The sequence below is a fragment of the Rhinoderma darwinii genome, chromosome 7, assembly GCF_050947455.1.
Source record: "Rhinoderma darwinii isolate aRhiDar2 chromosome 7, aRhiDar2.hap1, whole genome shotgun sequence".
Lineage (NCBI taxonomy): Eukaryota > Metazoa > Chordata > Amphibia > Anura > Rhinodermatidae > Rhinoderma > Rhinoderma darwinii.
The window spans coordinates 62,654,591-62,678,115 of NC_134693.1; the positions used below are offsets into that span (position 1 = coordinate 62,654,591).

The 23,525-nt window shown below is 41.9% G+C and overlaps 1 protein-coding gene across 6 annotated transcripts in view; it reads left to right on the forward strand.

Moving 5' to 3' along the window:
* ODR4 (odr-4 GPCR localization factor homolog) overlaps nucleotides 1-23,525 on the forward strand; it is a 75,209-nt gene that overhangs the window by 28,986 nt on the left and 22,698 nt on the right. For all 6 annotated transcript variants that reach the window (XM_075833456.1, XM_075833457.1, XM_075833459.1 and 3 more), the window contains 4 exons: nucleotides 11,388-11,525; nucleotides 11,611-11,706; nucleotides 14,160-14,225; nucleotides 19,423-19,545. In XM_075833456.1, coding sequence (XP_075689571.1) covers nucleotides 11,388-11,525; nucleotides 11,611-11,706; nucleotides 14,160-14,225; nucleotides 19,423-19,545 — 423 coding nt within the window. The remainder of the gene's footprint in view (nucleotides 1-11,387; nucleotides 11,526-11,610; nucleotides 11,707-14,159; nucleotides 14,226-19,422; nucleotides 19,546-23,525) is intronic.

The following is a 23,525-nucleotide window of genomic DNA, read 5'->3' on the forward strand; positions in this document are numbered from 1 at the left end:
GGGCATTGAGATGCCCGGAATACACCCCCCCTGTAGGTAGCGCCACACACAACCCCCCTCTAGATAGCGCAAGCCCACCTGTAGATCACACCACACATAACCCCTTTGTAGATAGCGCATACCATCCTTTAGATAGCGTCACCTAAGCTCCCTCTAGGAGCAGAGTCCCCGGCCAGAATGTTGCCGATGCTCCGGCTGAGAATTCTGCTCTTAGAGGGAGCTCATGACGTCACTATCCATATATCGATATTGATTTAGGGGCTCACTCTAGTAGCGGAATTACCAGCCAGAGCGTCGGCAACACTCTGTGTGAACAGAGACATCAGGCGCTCCCTCTAGAAGCGGAATCCCTGGCCAGAGAGCTCTGACCTGGGATTCCGCTCCTAGAGGGAGCTTAGGTGGCGTTGCTATCTGCAGGGGGTGGCACTATCTACATGGGCACTGTGGCACTATATGGGTACTTTGTGTGGCACTATGTAGGCACTATCTACAGTGGGCGCTGTGCCACTATCTACATGGTCACTGGTGTTTTCAAGGGGTTGGGACAAATAAATAATAAATTAATTAAATTCAATCATTTCTTTAACGCCCATGAAAAACGGATGTCATATGGCGGTTAAAACGGTCAGCCGGCCAGGAAATGGATTCAGATTTTGAGACACACTGATACAAAACGGCCATGAAAATCTGACGGTTGATAACTGCCTTTTTTTTTCCACGTCGTGTGAATATAGCCTTATACCCCTCTTCACTCTCCCCTCAAATTGATCCTGGCTGATGGTCAGAGAAGACCAATTGTTAAAGAGCTGCTTGACAGATGGCGTCAGGCACTCTTCCAGCATCTTTTCAGTTGTTCTGCGTCTCACAAATGTTCTTCTGTGTGATCCAAACACCTCAAACTTCGATTCGTCTGTCCATAACACTTTTTTCCAATCTTCCTCTGTCCAATGTCTGTGTGCTTTTGCCCATATTAATCTTTTCCTTTTATTAGCCAGTCTCAGATATGGCTTTTTCTTTACTACTCTGCCCTGAAGGCCAGCATCCCGGAGTCGCCTCTTCACTGTAGACGTTGACACTGCTGTTTTGCGGGTACTATTTAATGAAGCTGCCAGTTGAGGACCTGTGAGGCGTATATTTCTCAAACTAGAGACTCTAATGTACTTGTCTTGTTGCTCAGTTGTGCAGCGGGGCCTCCCACTTCTCTTTCTACTCTGGTTAGAGCCTGTGTGTGCTGTCCTCTGAAGGGAGTAGTACACACCGTTGTAGGAAATCTTCAGTTTCTTGGCAATTTCTCGCATGGAACAGCCTTAATTTCTAAGAACAAGAATAGACTGTCGAGTTTCACATGAAAGCTCTCTTTTTCTAGCCATTTGGAGAATTTAATCGAACCCACAAATGTAATGCTCCAGATTCTCAACTAGCTCAAAGGAAGGACAGTTTTATAGTTCCTCTAAACAGCAAAACTGTTTACAGCGGTGCTAACATAATTGCACAAGGGTTTTCAAGTGTTTTCTAATCATCCACTAGCCTTCTAACACAGTCAGCAAACACAATGTACCATTAGAACACTGGAGTGATGGTTGCTGGAAATGGGCCTCTATACACCTATGTAGATATTGCATTAAAAACCAGACGTTTGCAGCTAGAATAGTCATTTAGCACATTAACAATGTATAGAGTGTATTTCTGATTAATTTAATGTTATCTTCATTGAAAAAAACTGTGCTTTTCCTTCAAAAATAAGGAAATTTCTAAGTGACCCTAAACTTCTGAACGGTAGTGTGTGTGTGTGTGTGTGTGTGTGTATATGTATATATGTGTGTATATATATATATATATATATATATATATATATATATATATAACCTTTTCTACAGCACCATCACCATACTCTTTTCTCATTGACCAGCAGCAATAGGTGAGTACAGATGGAAACACATATCTACATTTATTGGGGAGGGTACCAGGTTTGTTGTGGTCCTACATCATACTGCTCTCTAAGGCTGGGTTCACACGACCTATTTTCAGGCATAAACAAGGCGTTTTACGCCTCGAATTACGCCTGAAAAGACGGCTTCAATGCGTTGCCAAACATCTGCCCATTGCTTTCAATGGGTTTGCCGACGTACTGTGCCGACGACCTTTCATTTTACGCGTCGCTGTCAAAAGACGACGCGTAAAATGACTGCCTCGGCAAAGAAGTGCAGGACACTTCTTGGGGCGTAATTTGAGCCGTTTTTCATTGAATCCAATGAAGAACCGTTCCAAATTACGCCCGTAATTGACGCCTCGCAAAACGCGAATACGAGCAATTACGTCTGAAATGCAGGATCTGTTTTCTCCTGAAAACAGCTCCGTAATTTCAGACGTAATGGTCGTTATCGTGTTCACATACCCTAACATTCTGCTGTCCTTTCATTCTGATTTCAGTTTAATACATCCTTCACTGTTATAACAGATATTGGGAGTATACCTCCCACCCGTTCTAATAAGGGACGGATAAGTGATGATATCCACTATACGATATTTCCAGTACTATATACAGTGAAGGAAATAAGTATTTGATCCCTTGCTGATTTTGTAAGTTTGCCCACTGTCAAAGTCATGAACAGTCTAGAATTTTTAGGCTAGGTTAATTTTACCAGTGGGAGATAGATTATATATTTAAAAAAAAAGAAAATCACATAGTCAAAATTATATATATTTATTTGCATTGTGCACAGAGAAATAAGTATTTGATCCCCTACCAACCATTAAGAGTTCAGCCTCCTCCAGATCAGTTACATGCTCCAAATCAACTTGGTTGCCTGCATTAAAGACAGCTGTCTTAAATGGTCACCTGTATAAAAGGCTCCTGTCCACAGACTCAATTAATCAGCCCGCAAGGTCCCCCTGCTCAAGAAGGCACATGTACAGGCCCGTCTGAAGTTTGCAAATGAACATCTGGATGATTCTGAGAGTGATTGGGAGAAGGTGCTGTGGTCAGATGAGACTAAAATTGAGCTCTTTGGCATTAACTCAACTCGCCGTGTTTGGAGGAAGAGAAATGCTGCCTATGACCCAAAGAACACCGTCCCCACTGTCAAGCATGGAGGTGGAAACATTATGTTTTGGGGGTGTTTCTCTGCTAAGGGCATAGGACTACTTCACCGCATCAATGGGAGAATGGATGGAGCCATGTACCGTCAAATCCTGAGTGACAACCTCCTTCCCTCCACCAGGACATTAAAAATGGCTCGTGGCTGGGTCTTCCAGCACGACAATGACCCGAAACATACAGCCAAGGCAACAAAGGAGTGGCTCAAAAAGAAGCACATTAAGGTCATGGAGTGGCCTAACCAGTCTCCAGACCTTAATCCCATCGAAAACTTATGGAGGGATCTGAAGATCCGAGTTGCCAAACGACAGCCTCGAAATCGTAATGATTTACAGATGATCTGCAAAGAGGAGTGGGCCAAAATTCCATCTAACGTGTGCAAACCTCATCATCAACTACAAAAAACATCTGACTGCTGTGCTTGCCAACAAGGGTTTTGCCACCAAGTATTAAGTCTTGTTTGCCAAAGGGATCAAATACTTATTTCTCTGTGCACAATGCAAATAAATATATATAATTTGGACAATGTAATTTTCTGTATTTTTTTTAAATATAATCTATCTCTCACTGGTAAAATTAACCTAGCTTAAAAATTCTAGACTGTTCATGACTTTGACAGTGGGCAAACTTACAAAATCAGCAAGGGATCAAATGCTTATTTCCTTCACTGTATATTGAATTATCTGATACGGACACTTGTGGATATACGGTTATTAATTTAATTAAAAAAATACTTTGGCCTCCACCCCAGCCATGTATACTCCACTAGAAAGGGTCCTTTTTGCCTAGACTTTTATGTAATTTCCATATATCTTTGCATATTTGTGTTTTTCGTGGATATCCATGTACTGTCTTCCAGGGCTGGGCGATTTTGCCAAAATATTAAATTATGGACGATTTTTGATTTGAATCTCGATTTTCTTATTTTTGTTAAATAAACTGAAAAAAATACTAAGATAGGGTATATATGGTACATTGCTAGTAAAAAAATGTACAGTATATATGGTGTGGTTCATTTGAGAAGCAGGAGAACAGTGAGACCTGAGGTAAAATTCACATAAGGTCTCATTCACATCATTTTTTCCTACGGTTAGCGTTTATGGGTGGAAAGATTCAGACATACACGCTTAAAGCCCTTTTACACTGGGCAATTATCGGGCAGACGAGCGTTCATAGAATGCTCGTTGCTGATAATTGCCCTGTGTAATCAGGGCAGCGATCAGCAGATGAACGAGCAAATGCTCGTTCATCTGCTGATCGTATCGTTTTAAAAACTTTAATATTATCATTGTCGGCAGCACATCTTGGTGTGTAAACAGGGAGAAGCGCTGCCGACATGATGATGTATGGGGACGAGCGATCGGAGTAACGAGTCCCCATACTAGCTCCTTGTGACTGGAGCAAACGAGCGCTGATCAACGAGCTGTCTCGTTGATCGGTGCTCCATGCATCGGACAAAATTGGCCGGTGTAATAGGCCCTTTAACGTGTCCTTATGTTTCAATTAGCCTGGTATAAATTATAACAAATTTGTTGTTGGGCCGCAGTGGTCATGCTCTTTCACAGAGGTCACGCCCCTTTCTACAAAAGTGTCGTGGGTGGTGCAAAAATGGCAAGTCGCAATTTGGACAGCAAATTTTGACTTTTGGGCCCTTTCGTGACTTTTCTGGTTTAGAAAGGTTGTTTAATTACCCCCAAAGTCTGCATGTGATTTATGACTGCTCTTTGGACATAACTTCTGTGGCAAGTCACTAGATTTATTATCGGCAGTACTACACAGAACTAGTAAACCCTGCTGCATTGTAAATCACCAGCACTGAGGCTCCTCCACTGACTCTGCTCTCAGCTATGACGTTCTCATAATTGAAGGTAATGAAAACCACTTCATTTACCCATACAGTTCCTGCTGCATTTCAAGGCTTAAGAAGCTATAGAGTGGCTATAGCTTCTTAAAGAGGCTCTGTCACCACATTATAAGTGGCCTATCTTCTACATAACATGATCAGCGCTGTAATGTAGATCACAGCAGTGTTTTTTATTTAGACCTATTTTAAGTGCCACACAAACGTTACTGAAGTGCCGGGATTGTGAATAGACATCGCACCCTGGCTGGAAGGAATGTCTATTCACGCTCAAGACACTTCAGTAACGTTAATGTGTGAGTAAGTGACCGCACAGCATGTTCTAGCAAGATCACTATGTGCTGAGTAAATGAATGGAGAAAAGTGTACGACGCTGATTGGTCAGCGTCATACACTTCTCTCCACAATGCCCACTTGGTCAAAAAGTAAAACACGCCCAGTTGGGCATTAAGAGAGACATTGGCATAAATCTAAAATGGGTCATAACTCCATCAAAATTAATTGGTTTTCTAAATAAAAACCACTGTTATCTACATTACAGTGCGATCACATTATGTAGAAGATAGGGCACTTATAATGTGGTGACAGAGTCTCTTTAAGCCTTGAAATGCAGCAGGAACTGAATGGGTTAAGATGCTGCCTGGGGGAATGGGACGCCGTATAAAACTAACAAACAATCTCTGGACTCACAGTATTAAGGGGGTTTTACACAGGATGATTAAGGGGCAGACCAGCGTTCATATAACGCACGTTGCCAATGCTGATAATTGACCTGTATAAACGGGAATGATCAGCAGATGACCGAGCAAACGCTCGATCATCTGCTGGTCGTATCGTTTTAAAAAAAGTGAAATATTATCGTTGTCGGCAGCACATCTCCCTGTGTAAACGATGTAAATGATAATGTACGGGGACGAGCGATCGGATTAATGACCGCTCGTCCTCATCCATAGCTCCGTGTGACAGGAACAAACGAGCTGCACCAGACGCTTATCGGCCGGTGTAAAAGGGCCTTAACACACAGTGTTATCAAACCCCAGTCCCCTCACTGCTGCTCCTGTTCATTGTCGGAATTCACTGAAGTAGATGCGCTGTGCAGCGTGTCTGCTTGTTAATAAAGCTTTTTTTCTCTTTCCTGCTAAAGAGGCGGGGCCTGTAACGATTGTGGGCAAATCCAGAATCGTTCTAACTTGAATTAATGCGATTTAATTCGCCATTTCGATTAATCGCCCAGCCCTACTGTCTTCCTTTGACCTGTATAGTTTAAATTGTTTCTCCTATGTATCGTTCCCCCATTTGTTAGCGGTCTTTGACAAAGGCCAGTGTACAATGTACTGGCCGAAACATTACAAATCTCAATTTGTTGCCTGGAAAAGTCTCGGTGTCAGCCGAAACGTCTGAGTTGGATTAAGCACCTTTATTTCCACTTTTACGTGTATGGACTAAGTGATGTCATCAAATTTGCATTTTTCATTTACTATCCAGTTCAGGACCGGGCTATTTTGCGCCTTCAGGACCAGACACCGTTTAGCCATTTTTAGCACGTGTTAGTTCAATGGCTATAACTTTTTTATTTGTTGAGCTAACGACGTGATTTTTGCGACGTTTTTTCCGTAGACAATGCAGGTTTCATTTTTTTATCGTTTTTATACACACCTTTTTTGCTATTTTAGAATTTTTATTCATAAAGTTTGAAAATAATAGTAAAAAAATAAGCTTTTTTACGTTTCAGCTATTTTTTTTTGTAATAACATAGTTTTACCCTAAAATAGACCTTTTATTTGTGATAGTCATTGTCTACCGTAAATTTTAATATATTACATGTCTATATTCGGGTAATTGGGTCAGCGCTAGCGTTACAACAATGATTGGCGGGGGGGAACGTTTTTTTTTGGGGTGGGTATTTTATGTGTATTTATTATTTATTTATTTTTTTGGACTTTACTTTATTATTTTTTTATTACTATGGTCTGTCACCCAAAGGTCAAAAAAGGCCTTTGGGGAACTTTATATATATTTTTTCTTTCTTTTAGGCTTCATGCACACGACCGTATTTTTTCCCACCCGTAAATACTGGCGTAAATACGGGTCCGGTGTCACACGTATTCCACCCGTTTTGCACCAGTATTTACGAACCCGTGCTCGTAAATATGGGTCCGGTGTCACACGTATTCCACCCGTATTTACGAGCACGTTTTTGGCGGCAAAATACCACTGCACTAATCGGCAGCCCCTTCTCTCTATCAGTGCAGGATAGAGAGAAGGGACAGCCTTTTCTGTAATAAAAGTTAAAGAAATTCATACTTACCCGGCCGTTGTCTTGGTGACGCGTCCCTCTCTTCACATCCAGCCCGACATCCCTGGATGACGCGGCAGTCCATGTGACCGCTGCAGCCTGTGATTGACCTGTGATTGGCTGCAGCGATCACATGGCCTGAAACGTCATCCAGGACGTCGGGCCGGATGTCGAGAGGGACGCGTCACCAAGGCAACGGGCGGGAGACCGGACTGGAGGAAGCAGGAAGTTGCCGGTAAGTATGAACGTCTTTTATTTTTTACAGGTTTATACTGATCGGTAGTCACTGTCCAGGGTGCTGAAAGAGTTACTGCCGATCAGTTAACTCTTTCAGCTCCCTGGACAGTGACTATTTACTGACGTCGTTTAGCAACGCTGCCGTAATGACGGGTGCACACATGTAGCCACCCGTCATTACGAGAGCTCCATAGACTTCTATGGACTGTTCGTGCCGTTATTACGGCCTGAAATAGGACAAGTTCTATCTTTTTCAACGGCACGGGCACCTTCCCGTGAGAAAACGGGAAGGCACCCGTCGCCAATAGAAGTCTATGAGCCCGTTATTAGGGGTCGTAATTACGACCCGTAATAACGGGAGTTTTTACGGTCGTGTGCATGAGGCCTTACTCTCATACACATTTAATCTGGATTACTCATTGGGGTCTCATACACATTTTGTAGATCTCCTGAAATCAAATTAATTAATTCAAAACAAACCAAAATTGTACCTGATCAGTTCCTTCACCATTCCCCCCTTTGTGGACTCTGCGAAAGTAATGTAGCAGAGTTCAAACCTACATCTCAACATAACAAAGTCGGGCACTAGTTTAACCCCCTGTAATGTACAACAGCCTGAAACAAAAAATGACTTTTTTCCTGCCGAAAATACATTTTATCTTTACGATGACATAACTCATGTGTGAAATCAAAAACAAAACAATTGTAGTTAGTTATTCAATAAAACAGAAAATATTATATCTGATAACATTAATTACTGCAAACCAATAAACTGTATATAAAAATAGGGAACGGTGGGGGCACATACATTTTCAAAACCCCATGTCTCACAGTATCTATAGTTTAATACATCTGAATTAACATCAAAACACATAAATATCGTAACTTTTATAAACAACAGCGCATGCGCAAAGAGAAGAAATTTATTTAGGTTTGTAGACATTACTGATATATATATCGCAAAGCAGTGCATATTGAAATCCCTTTGTCTCATCATCCCTGCCGACTGCACCCAGTCAGCCCCCCTCCTCCTCCCTAACACAGCATACTACAGGGGGGAGGGGGGGGGGGGTCACACACTCACTTCTCACAGCCTTTAGTCTCACAATCTTAACACTTTCAATGCCGGCAATACATCATACCTATCTGCAATCATTCATCACACCATTGTATAGGAATTATCTGCGTTCAAAACATCAAACACATAATCTGTAACAGTCCTATCTGTCGGCCACCATCTCTATATTATGATGACGTGTTGCTTCATCAGTGAACAGCGTCCTGCACACTAGAATTGAATCTAAAAATAGAAAAGACACTACAAATGACAAAATTAACAAGGCGATTATTTCATACTGATTTGATTGGGCCGGGCGTGGCTACATCAGGGGTGGGTGGTGGGGGGCAGCCTCTCCCATTGGAAACACATTGCGCAGATGTGATGGGTGCGGGGGTTTCCCACCCACAATGAGGAAACACTCAACATGAGGTACGGGCACCATTACCGGGCGTCGGCTGGTCCTGTGATTTCTAATACATATAACATACAATACCTTTCTTATTCCTAACTTCCATTCGCTTCACCAAATCATGAATAGGATCGGGTGATCCGGATGATTTGAATATGGACCGTAAACCATCCATCCTAACAGTCTATATTATACATATAACAATTTTCGGTCTACAACTCTCTGGTCTGGCCACTATATTACCTACAATTTAATACACGACTTAACAATTTTTTTTTATCACTTTATACACCCCGCATGTGCCTTATCACATGACTTATCAGTGTTTTTGCATTGCACCCCGCGTGCACCTGTCTCACGTCTTATCACACGTCTTATCAGTGCATTGCACCCCGCATGCCCGCGTATAGGACAGGTTATAATACTATCCACGACTTATCACACATGTATATTGTGTCCGCGTATTTTCTTTCTAGTCCCTAATTACCCAGAGGATGGTTAGTCGGGCGCGACTAAGATCTCACAGGTTTTCGACCTCACAGCGGAAAATATCGCCTCTGTCGCCTGAGATGATCCAGGAAATCAACAAAAGGGTTCTACAGATCGCCACAAGACTGTCCACTAACACAGATAAGTCGAAGATTCATAAAATCAACTCGTTTACCGTGTTGCGGAGGTGATCAAATTACTTCAGTGGGCAACTTTGAGTCTTCTGTTTCACCCTGTGATTGTCGATTGTCTGGATTTTGATATTTCCTCGAGTGAGGTCCCATCTGGGGTGCCAAATGTCAGGTCCGTATATCAGGGAAGCTCCTTTCTCCCTGTCATTTCACACCGAATAACCACCTCTGTAAATTGAAAGCTGAAGGCATGCCTGGAAAGAAGTAAACCAGTCAGAGATGTTCGGTACACAACTTTCCCTTCATCAGAAAAGAGGAGAACTGAAACTTTTTATTCAGAACAAAGAAACACAGAAAAAGACACATGCCTCCTCCCCAGAGATGTGGGAGTGCCCAAGCCCCCACCAGTTTCTCAGTTGTAAGTTCTCAGACTCACTCTTCTTGCATTCTAGGGGGCGGTGTCTTCCATAGGTGTGTCCGACATGAACAAAGAACTTATTATATATCAGTATATTACACAAAGAATTGAAATGTATATACATGTGTGAGGATAATATTTTTCAAACAATATACATAGTAATGATCCCTGACAGTATGAATCAGATTTCTCTAATGTTTGTCTTGCGAGCGCTCTCTTTTTTTATTTTTTATATACCTGTGCATGTTCTAAAGAACAGTTGCTGCATACACTGACTAAATGAGACATTTTATTTCCTTGTACCTTTGCCATTTGTCAATGTTTATACAGTATTTGTTGAGATCCTATATATCAGGGGTGGCCTCCTTTACTGTCTTTTTGAATTCATAATAATGGCTAGATGTCCATCTGGACCCTCAGTCATGGAAACATTTAGGCACACACTGATGTAAACCCCACCCCGGTTCCACTCCTCCAAAACCAATCCTGATTATAATCTCACTATGGTATTGTCTAAGTGCCCCCAGATCTAGGGATGTCCACGATGCCTGAATAGTTCCAAATAGTTTGAGGCACACAAGGCGCGCAGCCTGCTATGTATGCGGAATCCTTCTTTATTTAATATAAAATTCAGTTACTACTTAATAAATTGTTGGGTTTAACAAGAGTGTACTTGGAGTTATAACTATTAGTTATAACTATTTTAGAGTTGGCTGTTAAGGAAGATAAGTTGATGGCAGGTCCCATCCATGAGACACACCTGCATTGGCTATAAGTTCCATGTCTAGACCAGCTTGTGACCCGGGAGGAGAGACTCTCCACAGAGACTCTCCATCTAAACAATGGATGGTCTGCTATTTTTGAAAATGACCATAAGGCTGAATTCACCCACAGCATTTCTTGTTGTTTTTTTTTGCCAAAAAAACGCTGCGGCCTGATGTTACTTTCAAGTTTGTAGTGTTTTTGGGGTCTATAGCATTTTCTTTCAAAATGCAGCATGCTCTAGGTATGCCGTTTTTTTTTTTCTGAGAAAACTCATGTTCAAAGTGGCATTTACTAAAAAAAAAATATGTGTGTGAATATTTTGATTCTTATGCCACAAACAGCTGTTTGAGGGTACTGGGCAGTGAGACCTGGGCAAACAAACCTCTGGCGTGGAGACTAGCAGTCTGACATAAGGTTGCCCATATCAGGCCATTATTTATTTTTCTTCAGTCTTTTGTTGTTTTTTTTTGCAGCTTGCTTTTATTTATTTAACATATTTTCCAATACAAAAATTCCTTCAACAATTTCCATCTATAAAATGCTTTCGCAGTTAAAAATCACAATACAAATATCCCAGTTTTATTTTTCTTCAGTCTTACTAAAATGAGACTCCTTTTATTTTAGAGTACAGCAAAGCCAGCAGATTGGAAATACCAAAATACACCTTCATCTTGGCTTACAATAGACTGCAATGTTCATGTAGACCTGACCATTCCATTGTCTGCATGTGCAACTTATCAAGAAAAACAGAAATGCACAAGGGTGAGTTTTATTTCTTGAAATAGATTGTTTGGAATCATGAATGTTGCGTAATTGTGTTCCTAAAACATACACTTGACTTTTGTAGCAAGGACTGGCAGAGTGGGCAAAAGAACTGGAAAATGCAGTTGTATTTTTCAATGGACAAGTCAAAGACCGTAATGGGGACCTAATTGAAGAACAGGTAAGAAATTGGAATGAGGAAAATGAATTGCATATGCAGGCATTGTGTTCTGTAATCCTCATTGCGTAATGAAAAGTCCTGCAACTTTTAGATATAAATTGGGGGAAATTTATCAACTTTTGGTGTCAAAAATCGCAGACTGACAAAAATTACAATGGCACTTTTCTAAAAAGTTAGCGGAAGGGGTCGGAGCCACTAGCAGCCCGACACATTTACCATCATTTATTCCAGAAAGTGTTGTAAATTATGGTGCAAATCTATAACAGCTCATACACATATGGGCAAAATTATTGGGATACCTACAGGAGCTTTTATGACATCCCATTCTAAACCAATAGGCATAAATATAGAGTTGGTCCCACCTTTGCTGCTAAAACAGCTTCCACTCTTCTGGGAAGGCTTTCTACAAGATTTTGGAGGGTGTCTGTGGTCATTTTTGCCCATTCATCCAGAAGAGCATTTGTGAGGTCAGACACTGATGTTGTGCTTTGTGCACTGGGGCACAGTCCTGCTGGAATAGAAAAGGGCCTTCCCCAAACTGTTCCCACAAAGTTGGGAGCATACAATTGTCTAAAATGTTTTGGTATGCTGTAACATTAAGATTTCCCTTTACTAGAACTAAGGGGCCTAGGCCAACCTCTGAAAAACAACCCCATAGCATTATTCCGCCCCCACAAAACTATACAGTTGTCCAAATGCATTCAGGCAGGTAACGTCGTTCTGGCATTCGCCAAACCCAGACTCGTCCATCAGACTGTCCGATAGAGAAGTGCGATCTGTCACTCCTCAGAACAAGTTTTCACAGCTCCAGAGTCCAGTGGTGGCGGCTTTACACCAATCCATCTGACGCTTGGCATTGTGCTTGGTGATGTAAGGCTTGCATGCAGCTGCTCGGCAATTGAATCCCATGCCATGAAGCTCCCGGGGCACAGTTTTTCTGTGGTTGTTAATACCAGAGGAGGTTTGGAACTCTGTAGTTATTGAGTCAGCAGAACGTGACTTTTATGCACTATGCGCCTCAGCACTCGGCACCCCCCTCTGTAACTTCATGTAGTCTGCTACTTTGTGGTTAAGTTGTTCTGGTTCCTAAATGCTTCCACTTTGCAAAAATATCCCTCACAGAAATTTAACGAACTGACTTGTTGCAGCGGTGGCATCCTATTACAGTACCACACTGGAATTTAGTCCGCTCTATAGAATAACCCATTCTTTCACAAATGTTTTAAATGCAGACTTCATAGATTGTAAGCTCTTGCGAGCAGGGTCCTCACTCCTCAGGTGTGAATTGTAAATTAACTTTGTCACTATGTAATGTCTGATATTGTTTGTTTCATGATCCCTCTAAATTGTAAAGTGCTGCGTAATATGTTGGCGCTATATAAATAAAGATTATTATATTATTATTATTATATGGCTAGGTGCTAGATCTTATACAACTGTGGTAATGGGACTGAATGAAACACATGAATTCATTGACGAAGAGGTCTGTCCCAATACTTTTGTCCGTAGAGTTTAGCTGACCTAGACTTCACTTTCTGACTCTCAGGCAAACAGAGACGCTCTAATTTATTAAGAGGTGTGTGCCTCCTGAATAAATTTGAGCATTTTATGCCAACTTTGTATATATTAAGACTTGCGTTTGAAACGCCAATTTTAATAACTTCCCTCTATTGTGGGGAAATTTCAGACATTTTTTGAATGAACGTATTCTTGAATGCTGAACACCTGTATAGCATCAGCTTAGGCCCCATGCACACGACCGTAAAAGATCTCCGTAATTGCGGACCGCGATACGGCCCGCAACTACGGACCCGTTCAGTTCCATTGGCCGCGGACACCTTTCCGTATCGCTACGGAAGGATGTCCGTGCCGTAGGACTGTGACTGGAATTATGGAGCATGTCCTACTTTTCATATTTTACGGGCCGTTCTTCCATACTCTATATGGGAGCACGACCTGAAAATGAAGCCCGCAGCACACGGGGGGGGGGGGGGGGGATTTAATGAATATGTCAGGCTCTTTCATAACATTTCTCGCATCGCGCTTTAACGTTTAAAATTATTCAAAATCACATAACTATCACAAAGAAGTGACAGACCGCTGAAATCATATTCTGTGGATATGCTATAAATGTATGTCATGACACAGCCCCTTTAAATATATTCCACTAATGCATTTTCTCGCACTGTATTCAATATTATTTAGTTCTTACTCCACCAGTCGAAGATTGGAATAACTTTCTATTGGCATCTTATCTGTCATTCTGCCTCTAGTTCTACAACCTAGTCAAAAAACATACATTTTACATTTGTATTTTGCTAAGGTCTTAAAAGACCTACCAAGCTTGTCTTAATATTGTTATATTTACTTTTGTTTTTATAAAACCTGATATAGGAAAGGATTCTAATGTTATTTGCATTATTCAATAAGTTTTTTTAAATTTTTTTGTACAGAAAAAATCCAGGTCAGTTGCACATTCCAGTCCTCAGATCATCTCTGCAAACATTCTTCTAACATCAGTAAGTAAACTTTTAGGTATCATTATGGTGTGCTAATAATATTTTCACTTGTGAGTAGAAGTATATGGTAAAAAAATTAATGTGCACGCAAATACGCGCGGAAAAACGGCACGAATTACGCGTGTGCATTGACCCTAAGTTTGAAAAAAGTAAATAAGAAAGACCTGTGTGGAATGTAGGCTGGGAATGGGAAGATAATAAAGATGAATACAAGTGAAATAAATAGAAAAGCTATACACTAGGTGTAGATCAGAGGTAGGTAACCTTTTTTTGTATAGCGCGCCAATAAAAAATAAATAAAACCAATGATGAAGTACTTAGTGTGCCATGCAAACATGAAAGGCATATAAGACAAACTGTAACCATGTACAGTGAAGGAAATAAGTATTTGATCCCTTGCTGATTTTGTAAGTTTGCCCACTGTCAAAGACATGAACAGTCTAGAATTTTTAGGCTAGGTTAATTTTACCAGTGAGAGATAGATTATATTTAAAAAAAAACTGAAAATCACATTGTCAAAATTATATATATTTATTTGCATTGTGCACAGAGAAATAAGTATTTGATCCCCTACCAACCCTTAAGAGTTCAGCCTCCTCCAGACCAGTTACACGCTCCAAATCAACTTTGTGCCTGCATTAAAGACAGCTGTCTTAAATGGTCACCTGTATAAAAGACTCCTGTCCACAGACTCAATTAATCAGTCTGACTCTAACCTCTACAACATGGGCAAGACCAAAGAGCTTTCTAAGGATGTCACGGACATGATCATAGACCTGCACAAGGCTGGTATGGGCTACAAAACCATAAGTAAGACGCTGGGTGAGAAGGAGACAACTGTTGGTGCAATAGTAAGAAAATGGAAGACATACAAAATGACTGTCAATCCACATCGATCTGGGGCTCCATGCAAAATCTCACCTCGTGGGGTATCCTTGATCCTGAGGAAGGTGAGAGCTCAGCTGAAAACTACACGGGGGGAACTTGTTAATGATCTCAAGGCAGCTGGGACCACAGTCACCAAGAAAACCACTGGTAACACATTACGCCGTAATGGATTAAAATCCTGCAGTGCCCGCAAGGTCTCCCTGCTCAAGAAGGCACATGTACAGGCCCGTCTGAAGTTTTCAAATGAACATCTGGATGATTCTGAGAGTGATTGGGAGAAGGTGCTGTGGTCAGATGAGACTAAAATTGAGCTCTTTGGCATTAACTCAACTCGCCGTGTTTGGAGGAAGAGAAATGCTGCCTATGACCCAAAGAACACCGTCCCAACTGTCAAGCATGGAGGTGGAAACATTATGTTTTGGGGGTGTTTCTCTGCTAAGGGCACAGGACTACTTCACCGCATCAATGGGAGAATGGATGGAGCCATGTACCGTCAAATCCTGAGTGACAACCTCCTTCCCTCCACCAGGACATTAAAAATGGCTCGTGGCTGAGTCTTCCAGCACGACAATGACCCGCAACATACAGCCAAGGCAACAAAGGAGTGGCTCAAAAAGAAACACATTAAGGTCATGGAGTGGCCTAGCCAGTCTCCAGACCTTAATCCCATCGAAAACTTATGGAGGGAGCTGAAGATCCGAGTTGCCAAGCGACAGCCTCGAAATCTTAATGATTTACAGATGATCTGCCAAGAGGAGTGGGCCAAAATTCCATCTAATATGTGTACAAACCTCATCATCAACTACAAAAAATGTCTGACTGCTGTGCTTGCCAACAAGGGTTTTGCCACCAAGTATTAAGTCTTGTTTGCCAAAGGGATCAAATACTTATTTCTCTGTGCACAATGCAAATAAATATATATAATTTTGACAATGTGATTTTCTGTTTTTTTTTTTATATAATCTATCTCTCACTGGTAAAATTAACCTAGCCTAAAAATTCTAGACTGTTCATGTCTTTGACAGTGGGCAAACTTACAAAATCAGCAAGGGATCAAATACTTATTTCCTTCACTTTATGTACCATAAACCAATTAACCAGCTCATTAAACTTACATTTCAGTGCGGCCCTTGTCCCTGACTTTCTTTGCAAAGATGATCCTTCAGGTTACTGACCACCAACTTAGGGGGTAGCTGCACATAGGAGAGACTGTGACTACTGAACAGCAGCTAGGGGGGAGCTACACACACGAGAGACCACGACAACTGATCACTAGCTTGGGGGCGCTTCACACAGGAGAAAGCACGAACACCAGCTTGAGGGGGCACGTAGGAGAGACCGTCGCTACTGAACACAAGATTTGGCGGGGAGCACTTAGGAGAGACCACTGCTACTGAACACCAGCTTGGCAGGGGGTGCACATAGGATAGACCACACTACTAAACACCAGCTTGGGAGGGGTCCTGCTGCAAACTTTTGCTAACTTTTTTCTTTTACAAAGTTGTTACTGTCCTGATCACCAGGAGGGAGCAGCGCTTCATTATGCACTTGTCGATGTTTACCACCGGGAGATAGAGAGCTGCTGCATTATCTGCTTGTCAAGTGTTCAGCAGTTACAAACAAATAATCACTGCTCTCTCACCTGAGGATCAGCGCCGCCAAGCGTATAATGAAGGGCTGCTCTTTCTTGCTGTGTTCTGCGCTACCAAGCACACTGATTCTGGTCACTGGGAGAGGTAAGTGTGCCAGCAAACCATGTCCCAAGTGGCACCGGTGCCATAGGTTGCTGACTCCTGTTGTAGATTATAAGTTATTTTCTTAAAAGGGAGGAATTTTAAGTAACAAGCAAGTGAGGTTAAATGTGTATTCCAGTTTCAGCAAATATGTTATTCTCCAGTATAATAAAGGGTATACAATTCTCCAATATACTTTCTGTATCAATTTCTAAGAGTTTTCAAGATCTCTGCTTGCAGTCATTCAAAAGTAACTTTGATTATTTACTCAATGGTCATGTAGTGGACACACACATGCTCTTTAAAAGACAGATCTCTGAAAACTGTACTGTACCTCTAACTAGCCGATCGCCTGTGTGTTCATCACATGACCAGGACAGATTTTTATCCACTGGAAATAAACAATGAAGCTTCCCTTTGAATGACAGCAAGCAGAGATTTTGAAAACCATGAGGAATTGATACAGAAAATATATTGGAAAATTGCATAACTTTTAATTATTCAAAAAATAACATTTATTTTCTCAAGCCGGACACCCCTTTTTAAGTAATCGAAAATATACTTATTGACATTAGTAAGCTACACATCATCTGATGCTGAAACATGACATGGTGCTGCCCATGTTAGCTCATTGTATTTGCTTTTAAAGGAGTTGTCTGAATTAATACAACAGGGACAACGTTCATAAAATAATTTTTCCCTTAATTATTTCTTATTAATTCTTCTGCATTCCCGTGCCACCGGTCTCCAGTTCTCTATGTTGTGGTTTTTAGTACTCATTTTATTGTAAGGTGAATATGCACACAAAAACACAAAATATTTTTACAATACATTTGTAATAAAAGACATTGCAAGAAAGTTAGTGCATGGCAGCTGGGGCATAACATAGCACATAAAGCCATACATTTTGTAGATGCTTTGAAAAGGATAACTGTAGTTTATAGTGTGCAGTGTCAACTCGTGGGCCACAAAAATACAAGAACTTAAAACAAAAGGGTATGACCACACTCTAGATAATGTGGTGAAATTAGGGGTGAGTTATACCATATGTCCTAAATTTTGTGAACTTGAGGCTCCGTTCAATCTTCATAAATGAGGCCATGACGATGGCGTCCGATGGGTCCAGTCACCGACGAGCCCCATTGACTTTAAAGAGGTCTGACGGGGTTTCGGTATTTTTGACTACAAGAATAGTGCTAAAGGCTGCATTATTTTTGCCTTCAAAAATACCGGAAGTAGTGATGGAGCCACCAACAGATGTTCACGACACAAGCGTGAACAAAGTCTGACCCAAGCGATCCTTGCTTTTGTATATGATATCCAGTTCTCTCTGGTTGCAAGATGACTTGATAATGTTTTGTCACCTTGTAAACAGAGGATTGGGGATCAGCAGCAGGAACAGAGCAAAATGAATAGTGTAAGTATATTGAAATGTTTTTTTACTTTCGTAGTTTATAAATATTGGCCCTTATTGTTTTAACGCAGACATCTTCTTTAATATGATGTATGTGGTAAAGCATCTTTCAATAACTTTACAGTAGGGTGGTATGGTTGCCCTTTTTTGTCTTCTGTTTTTATTTGGTAATATGTGTTATTTTATCTAAGCAAACGGTGATATTTTAATCAGTTTGTCTGGTTTGGCTAATGTACATGTTTCTGTGGATGTAGACTACTAGATTATTACTTCTTAAATTAGAGTTTAAGAAACAAAATATATAACGAACAAGGGGTGAGAAACAGGAGATGGTAAGGTACACAGATGAATGCATCTATTGTCATGATAGTTAACATAGGTCTAAAGCCTGCCACACGCATAGGATAATGATCGGCTGAAATGCGGCAGATCAATCATCTGTGAAATTGTTTGTACAAATGATCCCACATAGACGGAAGAGATTAAACTAGACAATCAGGGAGTCCGTCTTAAAAAAACAAAAAGAAAAAACGACTCCCTGGGGCTGGCACAAAGTGGCAAATGATTAGCTAAATGCGATACGCATGTAGTACGTTTTCCAACCTGGCCAATCACATTTTTGTCAGATAGAAGTGAAGTCTGACGTCAGCCATCGCAATATTTTTTCAAATGATGGTCGTTTGAAAGGGCCAAAATTAGCTATTTCAGACGACTTTTATCTTGTTTATGGCCAGGTTAAAAAGTTTGGAAGTTGGCCAAAAGGGACTTTGTATTTGGAGACTTCCAGGGGCTTTTCAGTTGATGCTTCATGGATATCTTGCAGACTCTTCCTTTTTAAAATGGATCTGTCACTTGCTGCATTTTGAGCACAGTTTGTCCCCACAGTAGTAGGATAGTTTAGAAAATTGTCTGGTAACGTTGCTTGGAAATATATGATGTATTGTGAGAAAATAGGCATATTGTTTATAAAATCCTATTTCCCAAGTGTTAGCACTTTTTGTACTTCTGTAGAGCAATGTGTGTGCATTTATGCCAACAGATACCCGAGTACTGAAACACCACAAGCATCTCTATATGCTTCATCTCCATTGTTCTAAAGTTTTGAAAACTTCTAGTTTGTTTCCTTTTATAAAGTAAGGCATGTTTGTCTTTATCATTCCAGAACTCTTTTAATCGTTCCACAGCACTTGTTCAAGTCTGCAAGTCTTCTCTAAGTGTTCAAGGAGTTGTAAAATGTAGAGGCTATGTTAGCAACAACAAACCAAAAGTAAAAGATGCGATGCAGGTAAGATGCCGTTTCATCTGTTGCTCTTAAAACATACACTACAAGGGCAAAAAATTTATGGCCATAATCGAGCATCACATCCATGCGTGCCTTTTAAACATCTTGACTCAAACTTTTTCACACCAGTATCCAGTGGCAGTTTGCTTTACAGCACTCCAGTTAATGATTGACAATGCATATAGTGATTTCTACCTGAAGGCTCCAGTCTTTGTTATAATGAATTCCTCATTCAATAAAACGCAATGTGTTGCTGCGTTTGACCAACCACTTCATCAGGACAACACACCAAAGTGCACCGCGGCTCATTTAATTTAGTAATTGGTGTGGGCTCCCTGCTTAGACACCCACTGATTAGACATTTATGGTTATACCATTTATACGATTGATATACCATAAGGCTGGGTTCACACGATCATCTGTAAATCAGTTTCCGTCAGTCTTCAACAGCTGATGTAAACTGAATGTCACCCTGGACCTGGCCTTAATGTATGTTGTGTGGGACTCCAAAAAACCCTAGTATAATGGGAATTTGCATCATCTGACAGCACTTGAGTGGGGCACACAAGTGGATACATTGGTCAAGCCTTCTTAATCCACCTAGGAGGCAGGCAGCTTTAGTTTGGGAGTTTGTACTGCGATGTATAGTAAACCAGCAGAGTCCATGATCAATGTCAGTGAGTTTTTCATATTTATATTATTGGGGGACACAGCACCATGGGTATAGGCCTTTGCCACAAGGATGCTGACACTAGGTAGAAAGAAGCGTTTTCTCTGCCCAGGCATGCCATACTCCTCCTACAGACACTGGCTAAATTAGTTTGTCTAGTGTCCATAGAAGGCAGACCTGATCTGCTGTTTTTTTTTGTTTTTTTTTCATTTATTAACTCTCCTTTAGCTGCAGGTGGGTTGTCATTCTGTTCAAAGCGTAGTCAAGCCCCTGTGGGTGCCGGAAAGCCAGGCAGGTTTCTCCACTGAATTTCCTTAATCTCCGGTCACCTATCTGCATCCACAGGTGGAGTGCCAGTAACCCCACTTTAAGTGCAAGGTTGCTGAAGAGGTGACCATTCAAAAACCCAAAGACTTCAGAGTATGAGAAATCCCCCCCCCCCCCCCACCTGTGTTTGCCCATGTCCCTGTCTGAAGTACTTATCTAAGGGTTGAAGGGAGTATTGTTTATTGGGGTAGGGAAATTGATGTGGGAAGCTGCAGGGGTCCTATCAGTGCTACTGAACGGATTTGCCATCCAGGTAATTTGCTGTTGTAAATGCCAGTACTCCGTTGCCTTATAGTAAGTCAGCAGTTCCCATCTGTACAAGCTTTTTTAAGTACTTCCACTCTATTCCTGGACATGCACCGCTATCATGCCGCTCTTTCCAGCAGTGCCGCCGGCTGGGCTTATTAAACTTAGCCCCCGGCTTCTTGCAGATTAGGCCGTCACTTCCAAAGCTTTAGCCCCGCCCGCTCACATAATATGCTCTGTCCTAGCTTATTGGGACGTTTGGCCGCCATTCTCGCGGTGTAGGAAGGCATACTCTGTTAGGGGCGGTCTCTCTGTGGCGCTGGGTTGCCCCTTTAAAGCATGGGCACCCAGGGACAGCCTCTCTCTTTTCTGCGGCATCCATGCACCAGATTCACCTCAGATATTTCTCCTGCTTCTTTAGCACCATTACAACTTCTCCACGATCTTCAAGCAGCCTTTGCAGCTTGACTGGTGTTACACAGCACCTTGGTGTCCGGTAGGCTAGCCCTGTAGACTGTTTTCACAACAACAAAAAAAAGGAAATTCGATCCAGTTCTGGATTTCACTATTGCAGGTGCAGGTTTCGCCACTATTGTGAGATGTGCTCATCTCGGGTGGAGTACATCAGGCAGCAGGCATAGGTGGCCCTGGTCACTTTAATTGTGACAAGTGTAATAAGAAATTTACATGCAGCCAGTCTGCCCACAGTGCCTACAACCCAGAACCCCTCAAGATTCTACCCCCATTAGGATGTGGCACCCTCTGAATGGGCCAGGTCTTTTGCTCATTCCTTTGGTGGCATTTATTGACTCCCAAACCATGGTTGAGTCTATGGAGCGTCTGCCATCCAAAGTAGCGGCCAAGCTTAATACCCTCTATCCTATCCATGGGAAACTACATGGTTTAGCTTTCGCGGTAGAACCCATAAGAGGAGCAGAAGTACCAGGGACAGGCCCGCTCCTCTTCAGGTTCTTTTCCAGGGTCACCTGTTAGAATCAACAATGGAGAAACTGCTTCCTACCTGGATCTTCAGAGGTTGTCTGCTTCCCAGAGACTGGAGAGGAGGACTGCTCACCCCACTGAGCCAAGACACCCATCCTTCAAGCCCAGATCTGCCTGGCAACCACGCCCTAAGCCCCAGATGTCGTCCTTTGCCAAGACATCTTTGCAATGAAGTTGTTTCAACACTCGTATCGGATATTCGAGTTGGGCGGATGAATACGTTCTTTTAAGGAGACCTGCTCATGTAGACGACGCCTGGGTTTCAGAAGTGGTATCAACAGGTTACAAGAACCACGGAGAGGTTCTTCTTGTCGACTCCACCACGTGCACCGGATCGTGCCTCTTTTTCTCCATGCTATTCTCTCCCTTCTTCCACATGTCCTACTCAAATCTCTTCACGGTTTCTCTAGAAAGACGGGTCATGGAATACCTGCGGTTGGTGGTAGCATTGTTGGAATAAGGGGAGTTTCTCTCATCCATCGACTTTCACAATGCATATCTCCACATTCCCATCACAAGGTCTTACCAGTGCCTCCTTTGTTTCGCAATAGGTTCTCATTATTTCCAATTTGTCGCCCTTCCCTTTGGGCTTGCCACGGCTTGACGGTCATAACGACTTTCGTGTTGCATCTCTGCGTCAGGGGAGTCACCATCATCCCTTACCTGGATGACCTCTTGGTCAAGGCCCCCTCCAGACAGGACAATCTTCAGTCTCCACATCACTCTGGACATGTTGACTCAATTTGGCTGGATCATCAACGCGGAAAAATCCTCTTAGATCCCATCTCAGAACATGGAGTTTCTGAAAATGAACTTCAACACAAGATCAGCATAAGTCCATCTCCCGGAGTACAAGATCGAGACACATCGGGAAGAAGCAGCCCTCCTTTGCAGGAGCACTCCTACTTCCATATGCTTTTCCATGTGGGTGCTGGGCATGATGGTCTCGACTTTTGAGAACGTTCTATACTAGTCCTTCTCAATGAATTAGAATATCCTCAAAAAGTTAATTTACTTCAGTAATTAAATTCAAAAAGTGAAACTCATATATTCTATAGATTTATTACACACAGAGTGATCTATTTCCAGCGTTTTTTCTGTTAATGTTGATGATTATAGCTAACAGTTAATGGAAACCCAAAATTTTGTGTCTCAGACAATTAAAATATTATATAAGCCCAATTTAAAAAATGATTTTTAATACCGGAATGTTGGCCTACTGAAAAGTATGTACACTATATGCACTCAATACTTGGTCGGGGCTCCTTTTGATTAAATTACTGCATCAATGCGGCGTGTCATGGAGGCGATCAGCCTGTGGCACTGCTGAGGTGTTATGGAAGCCCAGGTTGCTTTAATAGCGGCCTTCAGCTCGTCTGCATTGTTGTCTGGCGTCTCTCATCTTCCTCTTGACAGTGCCCCATAGATTCTTTATGGGGTTTAGGTCAGGCGAGTTGGCTGGCTAATCAAGCACTGTGATAATGTGGTTATTAAACCAGGTATTGGTACTTTTGGCAGTGTGGGCAGGTGCGAAGTCCTGCTGGAAAATGAAATCAACTTCTCCATAAAGCTTGTCAGCAGAGGGAAGCATGAAGTGCTCTAAAATGTTCTAGTAGACGGCTGCATTGACTCTGGACTTGATATAACACAGTGGACCAACACCAGCAGATGACATGTCTCCTTAAACCATCACTGACTGTGGAAACTTCACACTGGACAACAAGCAACTTGGATTGAG